The sequence below is a fragment of the Protomyctophum parallelum genome, assembly GCF_964188405.1.
Source record: "Protomyctophum parallelum genome assembly, chromosome: 23".
NCBI lineage: Eukaryota > Metazoa > Chordata > Actinopteri > Myctophiformes > Myctophidae > Protomyctophum > Protomyctophum parallelum.
This window is the reverse complement of record NC_139715.1, coordinates 28,322,529-28,347,288: the sequence shown is the minus strand read 5'-3', so window position 1 is coordinate 28,347,288 and position 24,760 is coordinate 28,322,529. Positions and strand designations below refer to the sequence as shown.

Genomic DNA, 24,760 nt, shown 5'->3' with positions numbered 1-24,760 from the left:
TTTAACCCATTCTGACCTGAGATCAGAGTCTAAAAATGTCTGTGTTTGAAAATGACAGTTTTCTGAAAAAAGCTATGTTTCTATGTCAGTCGTTCTTCGATTTTTCAAAAATAGCAGACCTACAAGCTCGTAGGGCGCGGCCACTCAGTGGCGCGCCTACGAGCTTGTAGATCTGCTATTTTAAAATAGCTCAAGCATAACGTAATGTTAATTAAAAAAAACATGTCTGGGAAGATAATTTGAACGTAAAAATCACGTATATCCGTTAGCCACATGAAGGAGTAAAATCGAACATATTGAAAACAGGTTCCACTGTGTGACTATACAGCTGTAGCCATTGATTTGGTGAATGCTTCCCATTATTGGCTGCTGATGACAAAGTGTGTGATTAAGATGAACTATAGTAGGCCACATACTATATATCACACCAGACGGGAGCGATGCAAGTTGGGAATACATAACCAACCGTTTGTGCAATAATAATACTTCTTTACATCATCATCACCTTTATTTATACTTCACTTCCTTCTCAGAGCTTCTTTGGGGTTGCACCAAGGAAGCTCTGAGAAGGAAGGGAAGTGGTCACGTGACTGGGCTGCGCCATGACACTTTCATGGACACTTTCATGGGAGCCAAACTCACACCGGAAGTGCAATGAATACATGGCAGTGAATGGAGCCGGGCTGGACCAGCTCATAACAAACATTATTCGTGAACAATTGAGACCTTTTTGTAAAGTAATCACTTCTGGAAAATACAGATTCTCATGAGGTGTATACGTACTGTACGCATGAGCAAATTACTGAAAACAATTATTGTTATTGAGTTTGTTATTGAGCCGTAAGAATTGTTCCGAGTTGTGGTGCTTATTGACTATATATCCTGCAAAAAAATTGTCGTGGTCCACATTTCTTTAACCCATTCTGACGGGAACCCATTTTGGTGTTGGCATCATGTTTATGCTTTAGCTATTGAAAAATAGCAGATCTACAAGCTCATAGCGCGCCACCGAGTGGCGCGCTACGAGCTTGTAGGTCTGCTATTTTTGAAAAAAATTGAAGAACGACTGAAATTTTTTAGAATCTGATCTCGGGTCAGAATGGGTTTAATCAGACCAGTGTGTGTCCAGTGGAAACCTCGTATGAATCTGATCTCAGGTCAGAATGGGTTAATTATAGATTTGTGGCGGATTATGCACGCTTGCAGACAAAAAAAACGTAAACAAAACAAAACCCTGAGCAATAAACAAACAGGACTGTAATGGAATATTTATTCAGTTGAGATTGCCGAGTGTACACACAGGTGGCATAAATAAGTTTGTTCGAGGACTCGCCGAAGGGGAACAGTATATTTTTGCCAATGTTTCCCGGTCCGATCAGTGTGCAGCACCACCACCACCACCACCATTAGGCCGCGGGGGGGCTCATCCATAAGAGCTTTATCGGACGTGAGGTTTGTGCTGATTGGTCGAATGCCCCGAGCTGTGATTTATGAAAGCATCGATTTGGGTGTCAGAAAATCAGCAGACGGCCAATTGATTTCTCCAATTCGTGGTGATGATCTATCAAAGTATGAAAAAAAGTCTGTCCAAAAAAAAAGAAGAAAATCTCATTATCTCCGAATCCTTTTAACTTGTTTCTTATTTTACTTTTTAAAAAATGATCACATAAGGCAATTTAGTTTAACCCATTCAGGGCTGGAACTCCTTTTGGTGTTTTAAGCATTATGTTATACTTTAGCTGTTGATAAATAGCAGATCTACAAGCTTGTAGCTTGTAGCTTGTAGGTCTGATATTTTTGAAAAATCGTGAAAATGTGGCCCAAATGTTTGAATATATTCTTTCAGAGCGAACGTTTTTAACGCAAATCTTTGCGTCTGGGGAGGAGGGGGGGGTTCCTGGAACAACATATTTTCAGATGGGGGGTCGGCGGCCAAATACATATATTTCTGAGAAGGAATGACATGTTTTTTTTAAGAAAACTGTCAGGATTTAGAAGGCATTTGTAGAATGGTCCTCCGGTCTAAACGGGTTAAAGTACAGGAACATTAACACGCGGGGGACCGAAACCACCCATCTTCCTGCCATTAGATGACCTACCTAGCGACGGGCGATCGATGGGCCAATCACCAAGAGGACTCACCGTGAATTAGGTCCCAACGTCGGGTCATTTGAGGATATACTGCTGCTGCCGCCGGCCACTAACCTTGTACTAACCCATTTTGACCGGAGATCAGATTCTAAAAAATGTCTTCTACATCCTGACAGTTCTTTCTGAAAAAGCTATGTTTCTATGTCAGTCGTTCTTTGATTTTCAAAAATAGCAGACCTACAAGCTCGTAGCGCGCCACTCGGTGGCGCGCTATGAGCTTGTTGATCTGCTATTTTTCAATAGCTAAAGCATAACATGATGCTAACACCAAAAGGGGTTCCCACCCCAAAATGGGTTAATCTTTTTATGTTTTCATTTTGTTCATAAATGAATGCCCTATTCTGTGCTTTGTTTGGTGTACTGCCAGCGATGCAAGCGAGCGGGACAATGACATCTCAAGTAGAAAACATGTTTTTTGATTTTCCCCCAATGAGTGGCGTTTCCTGGAAAAGTGGCGTTTATATAGCGCCTTTATCCAAGGTGCTTTACACAGATTGTGCATTATACATTCACCCATTCACACACCGATGGCGGCGGAAACCATGCAAGGCTCCAACACCTGCAATTAGGGGGTTCAGTGTCTTCCTCAAGGACACCTCGACACTAAGGGCCGATTCATACTCCTATTTTAGAGCCGAATAAAAGTCGGTTCGGCGCTGTAGAGCCTACAATTTGACGTCATTTGAGGTTCGGGGGGGGGGGGGGGGTACCGTCCTAAAGTCGGCTCTTCGGTGCTACTGAAATTTTCTGACGAGCCGAAATCATTTCGGTACTACAGGGCCGAAACAGCGGTCAAATAGGAGTATGAATCGGCCCTTACTCCGGGTTCGAACTGAGAACCTCTCATCCGGCCGCTTTACCACTGCTGGCAGCGAAGTCGTCCACCCCTTTTGGTGTTAGCATCATGTTATGCTTTAGCTATTTAAAAATAGCAGACCTACAAGCTCATAGCACGCGCTACGAGCTTGTAGGTCTGCTATTTTTGAAAAATTGAAGAACGGCTGACATTTTTTTAATCTGATCTCAGGTTCAGAATCTACACGCTACTATGTGTCGGTTATTCGATTGGTGCAGGCCGCGTTGCAACGCAATGACCGACGCTCCATGACAGGTTTTTTTCCGTGCAATATCACCGTCGGAACGCTCTCTCCTTGCCTGTGTATAGATGAGGTGAAAGTACACAATCTAAATATTGGAATGTTGCGTGTCGCACGCACGCACAGTGCACACACACGCACGCACAGTGCACACACACGCACGTACCTTGTAGACCGTTCCAAAGGCTCCAGAGCCGAGGATCTTCACTCTCTTCAGCTCGGTCTCCTTCAGGATGCGGAGCTGGGCCTGGTTGGGGGCCGTCCCGCTGGGGGTCAGGGGCTCCACCAGCTGAGGATGACCACACACACACACACACACACACACACACACACACACACACACCATAGCAACGGTCAGTTTGTTTACATCCACAGCATAGCAACGGTCAAACGTGTTGTAGTGCTCGAGACCTTCGACTCGTCTCAACTCGTCTCAGTCTCGCCCCGAATTTGACTGAATCAATAGAAAACATTAGAAAACATTTAACGGCCCCATAGGAGGGGCCCCTCAAAAACACCAAAAAGTGGAAAATATGGAGATAGGAGGCTTCTGCCTGACAGACAAACACAGCACTACAGTAGGTGACATCGGGAAAATAACTCAATTCACCACTTTTATTTTTGTGATGTCTTTTCCGCTGTCAGAGTTAAACTAACAGGATCGTGCCGCATGCCATGCGACTGCATCTGAGCATCAGGTACAATTACAGCGGGGTGTCTCAGCGGCGCCTCAGCAGCTGCGTGCGCGCCACACACACACACACACACACACACACACACACACACACACCACACACACACACACACACACACACACACACACACACACACACACACCACACACACACACACACACACCACACACACACACACACACACACACACACACACACACACGACAAGACAATGTGCGCTATGCATGCAGGGAGGCGCTGAGGAGAACTCCTCCACGCCTGTCTGACTGCCAAATAACAGCTGACACCCAGCAGTGTCCACACCAGCTGCCGCGCTGCACTGCGCTGGCGCCCGTCCTCGCTATAGCTAGAGTCATCATCATGTGAAGCCCCCCCCCCCCCCCCCCCCCCCCCCACACACACACACACACACACTTCAGTGAGCTCTCTCTCTAGCCCCCTCCCCACGCACCTACAAATAAACACCACCACCTGACACTGTAGCCAGGGCTGGGAAACCAAGCGGGTCGGGGGGAGGGAGGGAAGGGGTGGGTTCTGGAGGGGTGAGGGCATGAGGGGGGTATAGAGGGTCTGGAGGGGGGAGGGAGGGAGGGGGTGGGTTCTGGAGGGGTGAAGGCATGAGGGGGGTATAGAGGGTCTGGAGGGGGTAGGGAGGGAGGGAAGGGGTGGGTTCTGGAGGGGTGAGGGCATGAGGGGGTATAGAGGGTCTGGAGGGGGAGGGAGGGGAGGGAAGGGGTGGGTTCTGGAGGGGTGAAGGGGTGAGGGGGTATAAAGGCATTGTCTGAGAGACACAGCTTAACCATTCTGACCTGAGATCAGATTCTAAAAATGTCTTCTACATCCTGACAGTTTTCTGAAAAAGCTATGTTTATATGTCAGTCGCTCTTTTTTTCAAAAATAGCAGACCTAAAAAGATACCGAGCAATATTGTGCAAGAGTGTACAGTGGCCGTACAGTACGGATAACCTGTGAAACGTTAAACAAGACCCGGGGCTCTGTTCTCGACGCTCTGGCCTTCAATAACTCAATTATAGAAGTTATAACTTCAATAACTTCAATAGCTCTGGCCTTCAATAACTCCTCTTGGTTGAATGAATTTCTGTAGTTTTAGTTTTTCTATTGTCTTTTTTTTTCTTTAAGTGTTTTTGACTTTTTCTTGTTTTTGTGTCTAGAAGAAAAATGGATGGATCGATAAATACACCTTTACTAACAGGCAGGTGTACGCACATGACACACACACATGTACAGTGGGAAGAGAGACTGTATGTCTGTGCCAGGGGGGCAGACAGACAGATATTCTGTGAAGCCGCTAAGGAAATCGGGACTTCCTGAAAGTTCATATAATGGCCTGTTGTGGCGCTGTCATTGGGCCCAAAAAAAAACCCCATATCTCCATAGAGGTCCATGTATTTTGGGCCCAACTTCACCTAGACTGTATTACCTTAACCCTTGGACTACCAGTCCCAATTTTTTTGTTTGGGTAACACATTGGCATATTTTTAATTCATCGTTTTAACATACAAGAAAGATCTGGTGGATTGAAGAGATGTTTTTCTTTTTTCATTCATTGCAAATGTATTCTCTCGATTCGCCACCAGATGGCGGGAAAGCATCATTATGCTGATTCAACAACAACCTGTAGTATTTTGACCCTAGTCAATAGCTTGGCTGGTCCGGATTGCTAAGCTAATGCTATATTTTTCATAACTAAGTCAAATTTACCTCAAATCAACCCAAAAGATCGCAAAATATCACATTTTTTACAGCGACGCACATAGAGACGGCGCGCGTGCACGATAGCGCACGATCACGCGGATTTCGGCCGTTTTTTGGTAAATTACATCCAACATTAGTGATATTAGCGAAAAAATATTAATTTTTGCTCTTTTGACCCCGCGATAACTGATATTGATTGTCATTCAGTTTTTTCCGTTAACGGGAGGTTTAGATTTTTTGATTAATTCCGTTTTTTCCGTGAATTGTAGGCCAAGGGTTAATAAACATGGTCATGAATACTTTCTGCTTCCAGTCACTAGTTTAAAGTCTAATTTAATATTCTTTTTGGAAAATTATGGTCCCATTTATAAAAAAAAAAAGACCATAAAGTTGCGTTTGTTCTGAGGGGCGTGGCTACCGTTACAGTCTATGATCGGAGCCACCCCCCGTTCAGAGTCAAAATAAAAACCAACGAAGAAGAAGGGGGGGGAAGTCCCGCCTCGTTGTCTGGGCCAGCCAATGGCTAAGCTGGGCCCAAATGGATCTACAAAGATGGCGACTTACAGTTCAAGGACTGACAGGCTTCATTTTACGTCCATATCATACCCGGAGAATGCTTTGTCCATATTTTTTTACAGTCTATGGTATGTGCACACAAAGTATATAGTCAATGTAACATTAATTTCATTCCATTTGAACACTAAAGAGTCATGGGGAGTCTGCGGCCTAATGCATATAAAATAGAATAATATATAATACATTATGCCAATCGGGGGTCCTTGAAATCAACAAGTCTGATGAGACCACTAAATAATATATAACGAAAACACGTACACACATGCTCATCACGGACACACGCACAAACACACACACACACACACACACACACACACACACACACACACGTGCGCGCCACAAGTCAATGCGTCTGATCAATATGTGTCTTAACCCATTCTGGGCGGGAACCCCTTTTGGTGTTTTAAGCATTATGTTATACTTTAGCTATTGAAAAATAGCAGATCTACGAGCTTGTAGAAACTACAATTTATTTATTTATTTTTAATCGTGAAAATGTGGCGCAAACCTTTGAATATATATTCTTTCAGAGCGAACATTTTTTATCTCAAATCTTTGCTTCTGAAAGGTCCTTAATGGAACAACATATTTTCAGACGGGGGTCGGCGGCCAATGACAATCATTTGGGGGTCTGACCATAGAAACGAATGGCATATAAAACATGGGGTTTTTTCCGGAAAACTGTCAGGATTTAGAACACATTTGTATAATAATCACTTCTTCAGGACTTAGTGGATTAATGAGGCTATCGGCACATCAAGCCGTGCCGCAACGCACCATCACACTACCCCCCCCCCCCCCCCCCCGCACGCGCACGCTCGCCGCGCTTTATCACCTACATAACCCATTCTGACCTGAGATCAGATTCTAAAAATGTCTTCTACATCCTGACAGTTTTCTGAAAAAGCTATGTTTCTATGTCAGTCGTTCTTCTTCGATTTAAAAAAATAGCAGACCTACAAGCTCGTATCGCGCCACTCGGTGGCGCGATACGAGCTTGTAGGTCTGCTATTTTTCAATAGCTAAAGCATAACATGATGCCAACACCAAAAAGGGGGTTCCCGTTCCGAATGGGATAATCACCCGCACTCGGCCGCAGCCATAAAACAATGTAATGAGATCATATATCAGTCGCTCAGCCGTAGCAGCACTTGCTCAATATGACATAAACGCGCGCTGCACGGACACAGCAGCGGTATATATAACCCATTCTGACCTGAGATCAGATTCATACGTAAGAGGTTTCCACTGGACACACACTGGTCTGATAAACGCATTCTGACCTGAGATGAGATTTAAAAAAAAATGTCAGTCGTTCTTCGATTTTTCAAAAATAGCAGACCTATACAAGCTCATAGCGCGCCACTCGGTGGCGCGCTATGAGCTTGTAGATCTGCTATTTTTCAATAGCTAAAGCATAACATAGTGCTAACACCAAAATGGGTTCCCGCCCAGAATGGGATATACACCGGCAACCGCCAGTGGTGTAAAGTAATGAAGTACATGTACTTTAAGTACTGTGCTTAACCCATTTACTGCTGTCATTTGTAGAAAAATTAGGACCTAATTCACGCCAGCATTTTTTTTCCAGTCGAGCTCTTATTTTGAAAAGCCCCATTTTCACTCAACCGGACGTGGATTATCCCTGCCAGCTATAGACAGGTTGCCAAGACAACCATTGTTTACATGATCGATCCATGCCGGAGCTCTGGAGAGCTAGCCTGGTTAATAAACCAGACCGAAACAGCCGTTGGCAAAAAGAAATTGCCTGCCGGCGGATTACGGTCTGGAGAGGCTCAATTGTACACCCATTTCCTACACCAGAGAAATGGGGCGGCCAATCGGGACACGGTATGCAATATGGGCGGGCTTTGGTACAGTGACTTTCAATGCTTGAGACCTTTGACTGACAGTAGCTCTGACCAATTGCGTCAAAGAGAAAATGTTTCCCTGGAAATGAAATCCAAGCTGAGACTCCCCAGACTAATATCCCTTGATATCTTTGAGGTATTTGTGCTTTATTTGAGTATTTTACATTTTCAGTAGGCTACTTTCGCTTCTACATCTCAGAAATAAATCTTCGCCTTCTTCGCCTGGAAATCCGGGCATCTGGTTCGGGCGTCTCCCTAGGGAGGTCCTCGAGGCACCTCCCACTGGGAGGAGACCCCGGGGCATCTGGTTAGGATGCCTCTCGGGGGTCTCCCTAGGGAGACCAAGGATCACGTCCCACTGGGAGGAGACCCCGGGGCAGACCAAGGCGCAGTTGGAGGAAACACATCGACTCACTGGCCTTGGAAAATCTCGCGATCCCCCCAGGAGGAAGTCACTAATGTTGCTCTGGAGAGGGAAGCCTGGACCTCTCTGGTGGAGCTGTTGCCCCGGCGACCCGACTACGGATAAGCGGTTGAAGATGGATGGACGGATCTCAGGAAAAATATAGTATACTTTTATTTGAAAACTTTAGTTACTAGTCGCTTCGTATATTTTCATTATCATTTCAAAACATGCATTAACCACTTCAGCCATTGTGAGCTTGAAATGGGACATTCTGCATACTGAGTACTTTCTACTTTTTGTACTTTAGTACTTTTACTCAAGTACATTATTATTAGCAAACCTTTACTTATAACGGAGTAGTTATGCATTGGAGTATTGGTATACTTTTACTTAAAGTAACAAATATGAGTACTTATTCCACCATTGGCAACAGCACATTTTCATCTGAGGGAGGGGAGGGAATAAGGGGAGGGAAGAGGGGGGGAGGGAGGGGAGGGGGGGAGGGAGGGGAGGGGGGGAGGGAAGAGGGGGGGGGGACCGCAGAATGGATGACATTGCCCACAGCTCCGGCAATGACACGCCGCCGTTTAATGGCTATTGTTATGGCCGCGGCCCCCGGCCCGTTGCTATAGAATGAGAGTTAAGGGCGACCGCCGCCACGGCGGGAAGGGAGTTAGGAGTTAGGATGTCAGAGGAGAGGGAGAGGGAGAGAGAGAGAGGGAGAGAGAGAGATAGAGAAAGAGGGGTGTGAGAGAGAGTCGGCAGAGGCCGTATACTACAAGTGAATTACTTGAAGAAAGGAGAAAAATAGAGAATAAAGGAGGACTTTGACTGACTGAGCGACCGAGTGAGGGAAACCGTATAGGAGCCTTTTACGTCCACGTGATGAACTGTATATGCGCGGCTAGTATCCGCGTTTGCGCAAACCCGCGACCGCCGCACGCACGCATGACTGAGTGCATATATGCACCCGCCCGCACAGAAGCACAGATTTTAGTTAAAAAAAACGTTCGCTCTGAAAGAATATATATTGAAAGATTTGTGGCACGATTTTTCAAAAATAGCAGATCTACAAGCTCCTAGCGCGAGCTTGTAGATCTGCTTTTTTTAAATAGCTAAAGTGTAACATAATGCTTAAAACACCAAAAGGGTGTTCACACGGCTATAGTATCCACGCTCGCGACTGCCGTGTGTGCATGAGTGAGTGAGTGTGTGAGTGCGTGCCTGCTTGCATGCGTGTGCACACCAGAGCGAGAAAATGAGTTGAAGAGAGCGCGCGGGGGGGGGGGGGGGGGGAGGTGACGGAGCAGTAAGAGGGGCAGATGGTGACAGGCTGTCGCTGTTATTGTTTCATTTTAGAACAGGACGGGACGGAGGGAGAGAGAGACGACACGGAGATGAAAGCAGAGGAGAAGAGGAGGAGGATGAGGAGGAGGGGGGGGGGGGGGTGAGGAGGAGGGGGGGAGGATTAGGAGAGGAGGATGAGGAGGATGAGGAGGGGGTGAAGATGAGGAGGAGGGGGGAGGATGAGGAGGAGGCGGGGGGGTGAGGAGGAGGAGGATGAGGAGGAGGGGAGGAGGAGGGGGGTGAGGAGGAGGAGGATGAGGAGGAGGGGAGGAGGAGGGGGGTGAGGAGGAGGGGGGGAGGATTAGGAGGAGGATGAGGAGGAGGGGGGGAGGAGGAGGAGGAGGAGGGGAGGATGAGAACGTCACGCACCCACCCACCCACAAGCACTCAGTCGCACACACTTTATTTACTGGCTAATATTCAACCCTGCCTTCACCAAATCAAAGTTCTGCAGTGGTGTTGCAGTCAGTCAGTGTGGAGGTGGTGTTACAGTCAGTCAGTCAGTGTGGAGGTGGTGTTGCAGTCAGTCAGTGTGGAGGTGGTGTTACAGTCAGTCAGTCAGTGTGGAGGTGGTGTTGCAGTCAGTCAGTCAGTGTGGAGGTGGTGTTGCAGTCAGTCAGTCAGTGTGGAGGTGGTGTTACAGTCAGTCAGTGTGGAGGTGGTGTTGCAGTCAGTCAGTGTGGAGGTGGTGTTGCAGTCAGTCAGTGTGGATGTGGTGTTGCAGTCAGTCAGTCATTGTGGAGGTGGTGTTGCAGTCAGTCAGTCAGTGTGGAGGTGGTGTTGCAGTCAGTCAGTCAGTGTGGAGGTGGTGTTGCAGTCAGTCATTGTGGAGGTGGTGTTGCAGTCAGTCAGTCAGTGTGGAGGTGGTGTTGCAGTCAGTCAGTCAGTGTGGAGGTGGTGTTGCAGTCAGTCAGTGTGGAGGTGGTGTTGCAGTCAGTCAGTCAGTGTGGAGGTGGTGTTGCAGTCAGACAGTGTGGAGGTGGTGTTGCAGTCAGTCAGTGTGGAGGTGGTGTTGCAGTCAGTCAGTGTGGAGGTGGTGTTGCAGTCAGTCAGTGTGGAGGTGGTGTTGCAGTCAGTCAGTCAGTGTGGAGGTGGTGTTGCAGTCAGTCGGTGTGGAGGTGGTGTTGCAGTCAGTCAGTCAGTGTGGAGGTGGTGTTGCAGTCAGTCGGTGTGGAGGTGGTGTTGCAGTCAGTCATTGTGGAGGTGGTGTTGCAGTCAGTCATTGTGGAGGTGGTGTTGCAGTCAGTCAGTGTGGAGGTGGTGTTGCAGTCAGTCAGTCAGTGTGGAGGTGGTGTTGCAGTCAGTCAGTCAGTGTGGAGGTGGTGTTGCAGTCAGTCGGTGTGGAGGTGGTGTTGCAGTCAGTCATTGTGGAGGTGGTGTTGCAGTCAGTCAGTCAGTGTGGAGGTGGTGTTGCAGTCAGTCAGTGTGGAGGTGGTGTTGCAGTCAGTCAGTCAGTGTGGAGGTGGTGTTGCAGTCAGTCAGTCAGTGTGGAGGTGGTGTTGCAGTCAGTCAGTCAGTGTGGAGGTGGTGTTGCAGTCAGTCAGTCAGTGTGGAGGTGGTGTTGCAGTCAGTCAGTGTGGAGGTGGTGTTGCAGTCAGTCAGTGTGGAGGTGGTGTTGCAGTCAGTCAGTCAGTGTGGAGGTGGTGTTGCAGTCAGTCAGTCAGTGTGGAGGTGGTGTTGCAGTCAGTCAGTCGGTGTGGAGGTGGTGTTGCAGTCAGTCATTGTGGAGGTGGTGTTGCAGTCAGTCAGTGTGGAGGTGGTGTTGCAGTCAGTCAGTCAGTGTGGAGGTGGTGTTGCAGTCAGTCAGTGTGGAGGTGGTGTTGCAGTCAGTCAGTCAGTGTGGAGGTGGTGTTGCAGTCAGTCAGTCAGTGTGGAGGTGGTGTTGCAGTCAGTCATTGTGGAGGTGGTGTTGCAGTCAGTCAGTCAGTGTGGATGTGGTGTTGCAGTCAGTCAGTCGGTGTGGAGGTGGTGTTGCAGTCAGTCAGTGTGGAGGTGGTGTTGCAGTCAGTCAGTCAGTGTGGAGGTGGTGTTGCAGTCAGTCAGTCAGTGTGGAGGTGGTGTTGCAGTCAGTCAGTCGGTGTGGAGGTGGTGTTGCAGTCAGTCATTGTGGAGGTGGTGTTGCAGTCAGTCAGTGTGGAGGTGGTGTTGCAGTCAGTCAGTCAGTGTGGAGGTGGTGTTGCAGTCAGTCAGTCAGTGTGGAGGTGGTGTTGCAGTCAGTCAGTCAGTGTGGAGGTGGTGTTGCAGTCAGTCAGTCGGTGTGGAGGTGGTGTTGCAGTCAGTCAGTCAGTGTGGAGGTGGTGTTGCAGTCAGTCAGTCGGTGTGGAGGTGGTGTTGCAGTCAGTCAGTGTGGAGGTGGTGTTGCAGTCAGTCAGTCAGTGTGGAGGTGGTGTTGCAGTCAGTCAGTCAGTGTGGAGGTGGTGTTGCAGTCAGTCAGTCGGTGTGGAGGTGGTGTTGCAGTCAGTCAGTCAGTGTGGAGGTGGTGTTGCAGTCAGTCAGTCAGTGTGGAGGTGGTGTTGCAGTCAGTCAGTCGGTGTGGAGGTGGTGTTGCAGTCAGTCAGTCAGTGTGGAGGTGGTGTTGCAGTCAGTCAGTCATTGTGGAGGTGGTGTTGCAGTCAGTCGGTGTGGAGGTGGTGTTGCAGTCAGTCAGTCGGTGTGGAGGTGGTGTTGCAGTCAGTCAGTCGGTGTGGACGTGGTGTTGCAGTCAGTCAGTCGGTGTGGAGGTGGTGTTGCAGTCAGTCGGTGTGGAGGTGGTGTTGCAGTCAGTCAGTGTGGAGGTGGTGTTGCAGTCAGTCAGTGTGGAGGTGGTGTTGCAGTCAGTCAGTCAGTGTGGAGGTGGTGTTGCAGTCAGTCAGTCAGTCAGTGTGGAGGTGGTGTTGCAGTCAGTCAGTCAGTGTGGAGGTGGTGTTGCAGTCAGTCAGTCAGTGTGGAGGTGGTGTTGCAGTCAGTCAGTGTGGAGTTGGTGTTGCAGTCAGTCAGTGTGGAGGTGGTGTTGCAGTCAGTCAGTCAGTGTGGAGGTGGTGTTGCAGTCAGTCAGTCAGTGTGGAGGTGGTGTTGCAGTCAGTCAGTCAGTGTGGAGGTGGTGTTGCAGTCAGTCAGTCAGTGTGGAGGTGGTGTTGCAGTCAGTCGGTGTGGAGGTGGTGTTGCAGTCAGTCAGTGTGTGGAGGTGGTGTTGCAGTCAGTCAGTCAGTGTGGAGGTGGTGTTGCAGTCAGTCAGTCAGTGTGGAGGTGGTGTTGCAGTCAGTCAGTCAGTGTGGAGGTGGTGTTGCAGTCAGTCAGTCAGTCAGTGTGGAGGTGGTGTTGCAGTCAGTGTGGAGGTGGTGTTGCAGTCAGTCGGTGTGGAGGTGGTGTTGCAGTCAGTCAGTCAGTGTGGAGGTGGTGTTGCAGTCAGTCAGTCAGTGTGGAGGTGGTGTTGCAGTCAGTCAGTCAGTGTGGAGGTGGTGTTGCAGTCAGTCAGTCAGTGTGGAGGTGGTGTTACAGTCAGTCAGTCAGTGTGGAGGTGGTGTTGCAGTCAGTCAGTCGGTGTGGAGGTGGTGTTGCAGTCAGTCAGTGTGGAGGTGGTGTTGCAGTCAGTCGGTGTGGAGGTGGTGTTGCAGTCAGTCGGTGTGGAGGTGGTGTTGCAGTCAGTCAGTGTGGAGGTGGTGTTACAGTCAGTCAGTCAGTGTGGAGGTGGTGTTACAGTCAGTCAGTCAGTGTGGAGGTGGTGTTGCAGTCAGTCAGTGTGGAGGTGGTGTTGCAGTCAGTCAGTGTGGAGGTGGTGTTGCAGTCAGTCAGTGTGGAGGTGGTGTTGCAGTCAGTCAGTGTGGAGGTGGTGTTACAGTCAGTCAGTGTGGAGGTGGTGTTACAGTCAGTCAGTGTGGAAGTGGTGTTGCAGTCAGTCAGTGTGGAGGTGGTGTTGCAGTCAGTCAGTGTGGAGGTGGTGATGCAGTCAGTCAGTGTGGAGGTGGTGTTGCAGTCAGTCAGTGTGGAGGTGGTGTTGCAGTCAGTCAGTGTGGAGGTGGTGTTGCAGTCAGTCAGTGTGGAGGTGGTGTTACAGTCAGTCAGTGTGGAGGTGGTGTTGCAGTCAGTCAGTGTGGAGGTGGTGTTGCAGTCAGTCAGTCAGTGTGGAGGTGGTGTTGCAGTCAGTCAGTGTGGAGGTGGTGTTACAGTCAGTCAGTGTGGAGGTGGTGTTGCAGTCAGTCAGTGTGGAGGTGGTGTTGCAGTCAGTCAGTGTGGAGGTGGTGTTGCAGTCAGTCAGTGTGGAGGTGGTGTTGCAGTCAGTCAGTGTGGAGGTGGTGTTACAGTCAGTCAGTGTGGAGGTGGTGTTACAGTCAGTCAGTGTGGAGGTGGTGTTGCAGTCAGTCGGTGTGGAGGTGGTGTTGCAGTCAGTCGGTGTGGAGGTGGTGTTGCAGTCAGTCAGTGTGTGGAGGTGGTGTTGCAGTCAGTCAGTGTGGAGGTGGTGTTGCAGTCAGTCAGTGTGGAGGTGGTGTTGCAGTCAGTCAGTGTGGAGGTGGTGTTGCAGTCAGTCAGTCAGTCGGTGTGGAGGTGGTGTTGCAGTCAGTCGGTCAGTGTGGAGGTGGTGTTGCAGTCAGTCGGTCAGTGTGGAGGTGGTGTTGCAGTCAGTCAGTCAGTCGGTGTGGAGGTGGTGTTGCAGTCAGTCAGTCGGTGTGGAGGTGGTGTTGCAGTCAGTCAGTCAGTGTGGAGGTGGTGTTGCAGTCAGTCAGTCGGTGTGGAGGTGGTGTTGCAGTCAGTCAGTCGGTGTGGAGGTGGTGTTACAGTCAGTCAGTCAGTCAGTGTGTGGAGGTGGTGTTACAGTCAGTCGGTGTGGAGGTGGTGTTGCAGTCAGTCGGTGTGTTGAGGATTACGATGGCTCATTGTATAAATAACCAGTACCCACTCTAGCCTCCGGCTAGAATGCATTACCCGGAATTATGTTATATTGAATAAGTAAACAACTGTGTGCGCGCTCCGACGAGAACTTGCATTATTATTAACCCTGCAGGTGCACGCTTATATATTTAAATTACACAAATAAAATGCCATATTTGTTACACAATGCGGTCTAACAGAGGGAGGCAAGCTTCTAGCCTTAAGGCAGTGTGAACCAACTTCATCATGGAATTGTTTTAGCATTGGGTTGGCTTATATTTCATTTTTTGTTTTTTATTAGAAATGGAAGCAAGCCGGCGAACCAGTAAGCAGCCTCTATAATTATTTGTGACTCTTTTTGATACAGAAAGAGTCATGGCGGCAAGACTAACTGTTCAGGAGAGGAGAGAAACTGATTTGTATTTTTGTATTTATCCAAAATGAGTTCAGTCAGTCTGTTCACACACTATGCATGTCTGAAATAAATGTCAGAGCTGAAATCAACATGTAAATATGAAATAAGTGCTTAAACATGTAGCAAGGTGTAATGTTGGAGTCCACAGAAGTGAACCTTTTCTCAAAAAGCTATTTTCTGCAAGACATTACTCTTTAAGCCATATCTCTAAAACCGGTGGGTCAAACTGAACAACCAATGTGTCAATTTGAAGCTATGATTCCCTGCTTTCATATGACATGAAAAAAAGCCGGTCATATATTTCTAACGTCCTCAAGACTTAAGGCCTATTCATAGTCTGGATTTTCGGTGGTGAGGTGACCACCGCTCCGGTGGTGAGCTGACCACCGGAGCTGAAATAACGTTGAGCGGTGGTGAGTAAAAACAGAGAGAAGGGCTGGAGCGGTGGCGGTGGTTTGCTCTTCACCGCGGCTCATGACGTCATGTTGTAGTTCGGTGGTAACCACCGAAAATCCAGACTATGTATGAGCCTTTACATTGTATCAAATTATAGCCTGGAAACCAGATGAATATGCCACAGGAAGAAAAAATAAATCCCTGGGGAGACACTACGGTACGCAGTGATATTAATCTGGCCATGCCAGGCTAATCAAATTAAACTACTGACTTGTTTTTTTTAATAAAAAAAAAAATCTGTCCATCTATGTATATATGTTGTCCAGTCCACCTTCTGACTACACTACAGTACAGAGCAGCCAGGGAGCTGTCCACAGTGTGAGGTGCTGAGATACTCAGACCACATAGGGAGCTGTCCACAGTGTGAGGTGCTGAGATACTCAGACCACATAGGGAGCTGTCCACAGTGTGAGGGCCTGAAATACTCAGACCACATAGGGAGCTGTCCACAGTGTGAGGTCCTGAAATACTCAGAACACATAGGGAGCTGTCCACAGTGTGAGGTGCTGAGATACTCAGACCACATAGGGAGCTGTCCACAGTGTGAGGTCCTGAAATACTCAGAACACATAGGGAGCTGTCCACAGTGTGAGGTGCTGAGATACTCAGACCACATAGGGAGCTGTCCACAGTGTGAGGTGCTGAGATACTCAGACCACATAGGGAGCTGTCCACAGTGTGAGGTGCTGAGATACTCAGACCACATAGGGAGCTGTCCGCAGTGTGAGGTGCTGAGATACTCAGACCACATAGGGAGCTGTCCACAGTGTGAGGTGCTGAGATACTCAGACCACATAGGGAGCTGTCCACAGTGTGAGGTGCTGAGATACTCAGACCACATAGGGAGCTGTCCACAGTGTGAGGTCCTGAAATACTCAGACCACATAGGGAGCTGTCCACAGTGTGAGGTGCTGAAATACTCAGACCACATAGGGAGCTGTCCACAGTGTGCTGTCCGCAGTGTGAGGTGCTGAAATACTCAGACCACATAGGGAGCTGTCCACAGTGTGAGGTGCTGAGATACTCAGACCACATAGGGAGCTGTCCACAGTGTGCGGTGCTGAAATACTCAGACCACATATGGGAGCTGTCCGCAGTGCGAGGTGCTGCGATACACAGCATACCCTGTTGTTTGCAAGGAGAGATCCGTGTGGATGAAAGTATTATTATTGGGGGGGGGGGGGGGGGGGGGGGGAGCGAGGGCGACCAGCGCCGCCGCTCCGACTCTGTGAGCATTAGCGATGCATGGCGGAGGCCCGGGGGGTCGGAGGGCAAGGCGAGAGGTGGCGCGGCGCAGCAGCAAGGGGGCTCCGCTGGGCTGTGCTGTCTCTCACAGACAAGCAATTTGTTTTCTGCGACCCCCCCGCCCCCTTTTAGAGGAGCCACGGGGAGAGCCTTAAAGTGCTTTTACATTAGCCTGTCTGTCGGCTACTCAATGTGTGCGCGTGCGAGGGAGAGAGAGGGAGAGAGAGAGGACGAAAGCAGGGCAACTGGGAGAGAGAGAGATATGAAGTACTCAAAATAGAGGAGTGAGGCGAGAGAGAGAGAGAGAGAGAGAGAGAGAGAGAGAGAGAGAGAGAGAGAGAGAGAGAGAGAGAGAGAGAGAGAGAGAGACCTTGAGCTCATAAGTCCCTCGTCCATAACAGTTCCTGGGTCAGATCTCTTATTCTCTTGAATAGTGAATTCACACTCACTGACTGTCCTGAACACCAGTTGTATGCTTTCATTATCTGAACAAGCTTCTGGGCAGCGTGATAGAGTGCACACATTAAGTCTCTCTCTCTCTCTCTCTGTGTGTGTGTGTGTGTGTGAGCGTGTGTGTGTGTGCGGGCCAACTCTCCATCTTAGCCCGTAGCACTTCCCCTATAGCCTCGACGACCTTACAGGCATATGCAAAGGCTCAACTACTGTAATTTAGACATATATAGCACTCGCATTGTGAGTACTTTTTTTGTCCAGCCCCATGCCTTCCAGAGAGGCTTCTTTAGCACGGTGTGGGCAGGAGGGGTGAGCGGAGCGGACGTTTGATGCGCTCCTCGCTGCCTCCTGTGGGAACTGGGGTGCCCCGGAGTCTCAGTGCTTTGGCTCTAATTACTTTCACATTCCATATACGGTATAGCTGTGAGGCAGAGATTGGAGACCTTGGAGTTTTTTTCTTTCTATCTTTTTAAATCGTTTTTATTTTATTTTTATTTTAATTAATGTACTATTTGATGCTACGTTGTGTAACTCTGTTGCGCAAGAGTTGCAAAGTTAGCCCGTTTGACATATTTTTTTACAGTTTGACTGGATAACCCACGCTATATTCAATCCATGTTCTTCCCCTGCGTAATACTCTATACCCGCTATTTGTTTTGTGTGTTTAATTCGCTGTTTTTTTTATTATATATTTTTTATCCCACAATTTTGTAACCCATTTTTCACCCCTGTGTCAATTATCTAATGTGATCCTGGGCTCTACACACCCTCCACCAATATGTCCCCTTGTCCCCCATATATGGGGGACAAGGGGAGTTTCCCTGGTTGGACGTAGCGCGTGGAAGGAACACGTTATTCCAACCAGTTCCTTTCCCCTCCATCAGGCGTCCCGGCTGGCCAGGGGGAGGCAGTTTAGTGACCAGGATTACTGCATGCTTTTTGTGAGGGTACCTACCCTATAGGGGGACACAGGGAGAACATGCAAACTCCACACAGAAAGGCCCTTTCGCCAACCCCGCCTTCGGTATGGGTATGGGCACTGATGACGCAGAAGAGGAAACACGCCGCCAGCGCCCACCGCGTCCCGAGCGGGAATCGAACCCAGGACCCAGGATTTTTGAATAATTAAAAATAAATAGCGGATTTGTCGCAGACCCATGGTGACGAGACCGCCGCATTATGACGAAAAACCGGAAATCGATCCGTGCACTGGGCTGCAAGGGCTTCTGGGAAAATGAGTTCAATGTGTTCAGTGTCCCATGACACTGTATGGTCTCTCTCCCATGACAGTGTAAACTATAGTCTCTCTCTCTCCCATGACAGTGTAAACTATAGTCTCTCTCTCCCATGACAGTGTAAACTATAGTCTCTCTCTCCCATAACAGTGTAAACTATAGTCTCTCTCTCCCATGACAGTGTAAACTATAGTCTCTCTCTCCCATGACAGTGTAAACTATAGTCTCTCTCTCCCATGACAGTGTAAACTATAGTCTCTCTCCCATGACAGTGTAAACTATAGTCTCTCTCTCCCATGACAGTGTAAACTATAGTCTCTCTCTCCCCATGACAGTGTAAACTATAGTCTCTCTCTCCCATGACAGTGTAAACTATAGTCTCTCTCTCTCCCATGACAGTGTAAACTATAGTCTCTCTCCCATGACAGTGTAAACTATAGTCTCTCTCCCATGACAGTGTAAACTATAGTCTCTCTCCCATGACAGTGTAAACTATAGTCTCTCTCTCCCATGACAGTGTAAACTATAGTCTCTCTCTCCCATGACAGTGTAAACTATAGTCTCTCTCTCCCATGACAGTGTAAACTATAGTCTCTCTCTCCCATGACAGTGTAAACTATAGTCTCTCTCTCCCATGACAGTGTAAACTATAGTCTCTCTCTCCCATGACAGTGTAAATTATAGTCTCTCTCTCTCCCATGACAGTGTAAACTATAGTCTCTCTCTCCCCATGACAGTGTAAACTATAGTCTCTCTCTCCCCCATGACAGTGTAAACTATAGTCTCTCTCTCCCCCATGACAGTGTAAACTATAGTCTCTCTCTCTCCCATGACAGTGTAAACTATAGTCTCTCTCTCCCATGACAGTGTAAACTATAGTCTCTCTCTCCCATGACAGTGTAAACTATAGTCTCTCTCTCCCCCATGACAGTGTAAACTATAGTCTCTCTCTCTCCCATGACAGTGTAAACTATAGTCTCTCTCTCCCATGACAGTGTAAACTATAGTCTCTCTCTCCCATGACAGTGTAAACTATAGTCTCTCTCTCTCCCATGACAGTGTAAACTATAGTCTCTCTCTCCCATGACAGTGTAAACTATAGTCTCTCTCTCTCCCATGACAGTGTAAACTATAGTCTCTCTCTCCCATGACAGTGTAAACTATAGTCTCTCTCTCCCATGACAGTGTAAACTATAGTCTCTCTCTCTCCCATGACAGTGTAAACTATAGTCTCTCTCTCCCCCATGACAGTGTAGACTATAGTCTCTCTCTCTCCCATGACAGTGTAAACTAGTCTCTCTCTCTCCCATGACAGTGTAAACTATAGTCTCTCTCTCCCATGACAGTGTAAACTATAGTCTCTCTCTCCCCCATGACAGTGTAAACTATAGTCTCTCTCTCCCATGACAGTGTAAACTATAGTCTCTCTCTCTCTCCATGACAGTGTAAACTATAGTCTCTCTCTCCCCCATGACAGTGTAAACTATAGTCTCTCTCTCCCATGACAGTGTAAACTATAGTCTCTCTCTCTCCCATGACAGTGTAAACTATAGTCTCTCTCTCTCCCATGACAGTGTAAACTATAGTCTCTCTCTCCCATGACAGTGTAAACTATAGTCTCTCTCTCTCTCTCCCATGACAGTGTAAACTATAGTCTCTCTCTCCCCCATGACAGTGTAAACTATAGTCTCTCTCTCTCCCATGACAGTGTAAACTATAGTCTCTCTCTCTCTCCCATGACAGTGTAAACTATAGTCTCTCTCTCTCTCCCATGACAGTGTAAACTATAGTCTCTCTCTCTCCCATGACAGTGTAAACTATAGTCTCTCTCTCTCCCATGACAGTGTAAACTATAGTCTCTCTCTCCCATGACAGTGTAAACTATAGTCTCTCTCTCTCCCATGACAGTGTAAACTATAGTCTCTCTCTCCCCCATGACAGTGTAAACTATAGTCTCTCTCTCTCCCATGACAGTGTAAACTATAGTCTCTCTCTCCCATGACAGTGTAAACTATAGTCTCTCTCTCCCATGACAGTGTAAACTATAGTCTCTCTCTCCCATGACAGTGTAAACTATAGTCTCTCTCTCCCCCATGACAGTGTAAACTATAGTCTCTCTCTCTCTCCCATGACAGTGTAAACTATAGTCTCTCTCTCCCATGACAGTGTAAACTATAGTCTCTCTCTCTCCCATGACAGTGTAAACTATAGTCTCTCTCTCCCATGACAGTGTAAACTATAGTCTCTCTCTCCCCCATGACAGTGTAAACTATAGTCTCTCTCTCCCATGACAGTGTAAACTATAGTCTCTCTCTCTCCCATGACAGTGTAAACTATAGTCTCTCTCTCCCATGACAGTGTAAACTATAGTCTCTCTCTCCCCCATGACAGTGTAAACTATAGTCTCTCTCTCCCCCATGACAGTGTAAACTATAGTCTCTCTCTCTCCCATGACAGTGTAAACTATAGTTCTCTCTCTCTCCCATGACAGTGTAAACTATAGTCTCTCTCCCCCATGACAGTGTAAACTATAGTCTCTCTCTCTCCCATGACAGTGTAAACTATAGTCTCTCTCTCCCCCATGACAGTGTAAACTATAGTCTCTCTCTCTCCCATGACAGTGTAAACTATAGTATCTCTCTCCCATGACAGTGTAAACTATAGTCTCTCTCTCCCATGACAGTGTAAACTATAGTCTCTCGCCCATGACAGTGTAAACTATAGTCTCTCTCTCCCCCATGACAGTGTAAACTATAGTCTCTCTCTCCCATGACAGTGTAAACTATAGTCTCTCTCCCATGACAGTGTAAACTATAGTCTCTCTCTCCCCCATGACAGTGTAAACTATAGTCTCTCGCCCATGACAGTGTAAACTATAGTCTCTCGCCCATGACAGTGTAAACTATAGTCTCTCTCTCCCATGACAGTGTAAACTATAGTCTCTCCCCCATGACAGTGTAAACTATAGTCTCTCTCCCATGACAGTGTAAACTATAGTCTCTCTCTCCCCATGACAGTGTAAACTATAGTCTCTCGCCCATGACAGTGTAAACTATAGTCTCTCTCCCCCATGACAGTGTAAACTATAGTCTCTCTCTCTCCCATGACAGTGTAAACTATAGTCTCTCTCTCCCATGACAGTGTAAACTATAGTCTCTCTCCCCCATGACAGTGTAAACTATAGTCTCTCTCTCTCCCATGACAGTGTAAACTATAGTCTCTCTCTCCCATGACAGTGTAAACTATAGTCTCTCTCTCCCCCATGACAGTGTAAACTATAGTCTCTCTCTCCCCATGACAGTGTAAACTATAGTCTCTCTCTCTCCCATGACAGTGTAAACTATAGTCTCTCTCTCTCCCATGACAGTGTAAACTATAGTCTCTCTCTCCCATGACAGTGTAAACTATAGTCTCTCTCTCCCCATGACAGTGTAAACTATAGTCTCTCTCTCTCCCCATGACAGTGTAAACTATAGTCTCTCTCTCCCATGACAGTGTAAACTATAGTCTCTCTCTCCCATGACAGTGTAAACTATAGTCTCTCTCCCCCATGACAGTGTAAACTATAGTCTCTCTCTCCCATGACAGTGTAAACTATAGTCTCTCTCCCCCATGACAGTGTAAACTATAGTCTCTCTCTCCCATGACAGTGTAAACTATAGTCTCTCTCTCCCCATGACAGTGTAAACTATAGTCTCTCTCTCTCCCATGACAGTGTAAACTATAGTCTCTCTCTCCCCCATGACAGTGTAAACTATAGTCTCTCTCTCCCATGACACTGTATGGTCTCTCTCCCATGACAGTGTAAACTATAGTCTCTCTCTCCCATGACAGTGTAAACTATAGTCTCTCTCTCCCATGACAGTGTAAACTATAGTCTCTCTCTCCCATGACAGTGTAAACTATAGTCTCTCTCCCCCATGACAGTGTAAACTATAGTCTCTCTCTCCCATGACAGTGTAAACTATAGTCTCTCTCTCCCATGACAGTGTAAACTATAGTCTCTCTCTCCCATGACAGTGTAAACTATAGTCTCTCTCTCCCATGACAGTGTAAACTATAGTCTCTCTCTCCCCATGACAGTGTAAACTATAGTCTCTCTCTCTCCCATGACAGTGTAAACTATAGTCTCTCTCTCCCCCATGACAGTGTAAACTATAGTCTCTCTCTCCCATGACACTGTATAGGTCTCTCTCCCATGACAGTGTAAACTATAGTCTCTCTCTCCCATGACAGTGTAAACTATAGTCTCTCTCTCCCATGACAGTGTAAACTATAGTCTCTCTCTCCCATGACAGTGTAAACTATAGTCTCTCTCCCCCATGACAGTGTAAACTATAGTCTCTCTCTCTCCCATGACAGTGTAAACTATAGTCTCTCTCTCTCCCATGACAGTGTAAACTATAGTCTCTCTCTCTCCCATGACAGTGTAAACTATAGTCTCTCTCTCCCATGACAGTGTAAACTATAGTCTCTCTCTCTCCCATGACAGTGTAAACTATAGTCTCTCTCTCTCCCATGACAGTGTAAACTATAGTCTCTCTCTCCCATGACAGTGTAAACTATAGTCTCTCTCTCTCCCATGACAGTATAAACTATAGTCTCTCTCTCTCCCATGACAGTGTAAACTATAGTCTCTCTCTCTCCCATGACAGTGTAAACTATAGTCTCTCTCTCCCATGACAGTGTAAACTATAGTCTCTCTCTCTCCCATGACAGTGTAAACTATAGTCTCTCTCTCCCATGACAGTGTAAACTATAGTCTCTCTCTCCCATGACAGTGTAAACTATAGTCTCTCTCTCTCCCATGACAGTGTAAACTATAGTCTCTCTCTCCCATGACAGTGTAAACTATAGTCTCTCTCTCCCATGACAGTGTAAACTATAGTCTCTCTCTCCCATGACAGTGTAAACTATAGTCTCTCTCTCTCCCATGACAGTGTAAACTATAGTCTCTCTCTCCCATGACAGTGTAGACTATAGTCTCTCTCTCCCATGACAGTGTAAACTATAGTCTCTCTCTCCCATGACAGTGTAAACTATAGTCTCTCTCTCCCATGACAGTGTAAACTATAGTCTCTCTCTCCCATGACAGAGTGTAAACTATAGTCTCTCTCTCTCCCATGACAGTGTAAACTATAGTCTCTCTCTCTCTCCCATGACAGTGTAAACTATAGTCTCTCTCTCTCCCATGACAGTGTAAACTATAGTCTCTCTCTCCCATGACAGTGTAAACTATAGTCTCTCTCTCCCATGACAGTGTAAACTATAGTCTCTCTCTCTCCCATGACAGTGTAAACTATAGTCTCTCTCTCTCCCATGACAGTGTAAACTATAGTCTCTCTCTCTCCCATGACAGTGTAAACTATAGTCTCTCTCTCCCATGACAGTGTAAACTATAGTCTCTCTCTCTCCCATGACAGTGTCAACTATAGTCTCTCTCTCTCCCATGACAGTGTAAACTATAGTCTCTCTCTCCCCCATGACAGTGTAAACTATAGTCTCTCTCTCTCCCATGACAGTGTAAACTATAGTCTCTCTCTCCCATGACAGTGTAAACTATAGTCTCTCTCTCCCCCATGACAGTGTAAACTATAGTCTCTCTCTCCCATGACAGTGTAGACTATAGTCTCTCTCTCTCCCATGACAGTGTAAACTATAGTCTCTCTCTCCCATGACAGTGTAGACTATAGTCTCTCTCTCCCCCATGACAGTGTAAACTATAGTCTCTCGCCCATGCCAGGGCATCAGGGAGGATGTGCTCAGAGTAAATATTTCCATGATGGCGTGCGGTGGCCTGTCAGAGCAGCCTGGCTGATTAACCCCTTAAGACCCGACACCAGATTCTACTAAATATCTTCTAAATCATGACAGTTTTCTGAAAAACAAAACAAAACTGTGTTTCTGTATCAGTGGCCCTCAAACAATTTAATGTCAAGGGGGGGGCCTCAAACTATTTAATGTCAAGGACCCCCCCCCCCCCATAGCACGTGCACTCAGAGCTTGTAGATCTGCTATTTTTCAACAGCTATAAAGTTTAAAATAAAGGTAAAAGGGGTTAAAAGCTATACGGCGTCACTGCAGATGGCGTGAGTACCCATTTTGGGCGGGAACAGCTTTTGGTGTTAGCATTATGCTATGCTTTAGCTATTGAAAAATAGCAGATCTACAAGCTCGTAGCACGCCACCGAGTGGCGCGCTACGAGCTTGTAGGTCTGCTATTTTTGAAAAATCGAAGAACCACTGACATAG

The 24,760-nt window shown here is 47.3% G+C and overlaps 1 protein-coding gene across 1 annotated transcript in view; it reads right to left on the bottom strand.

Annotated features, from left to right (window-relative positions):
* Positions 1-24,760, bottom strand: part of LOC310853982 (receptor tyrosine-protein kinase erbB-4-like) — a gene marked incomplete at its 3' end in the record, with an annotated part of 499,617 nt that overhangs the window by 56,433 nt on the left and 418,424 nt on the right. Inside the window, exon 18 of the mRNA XM_083758457.1 lies at positions 3,411-3,537. Coding sequence (XP_083614583.1) covers positions 3,411-3,537 — 127 coding nt within the window. The remainder of the gene's footprint in view (positions 1-3,410; positions 3,538-24,760) is intronic.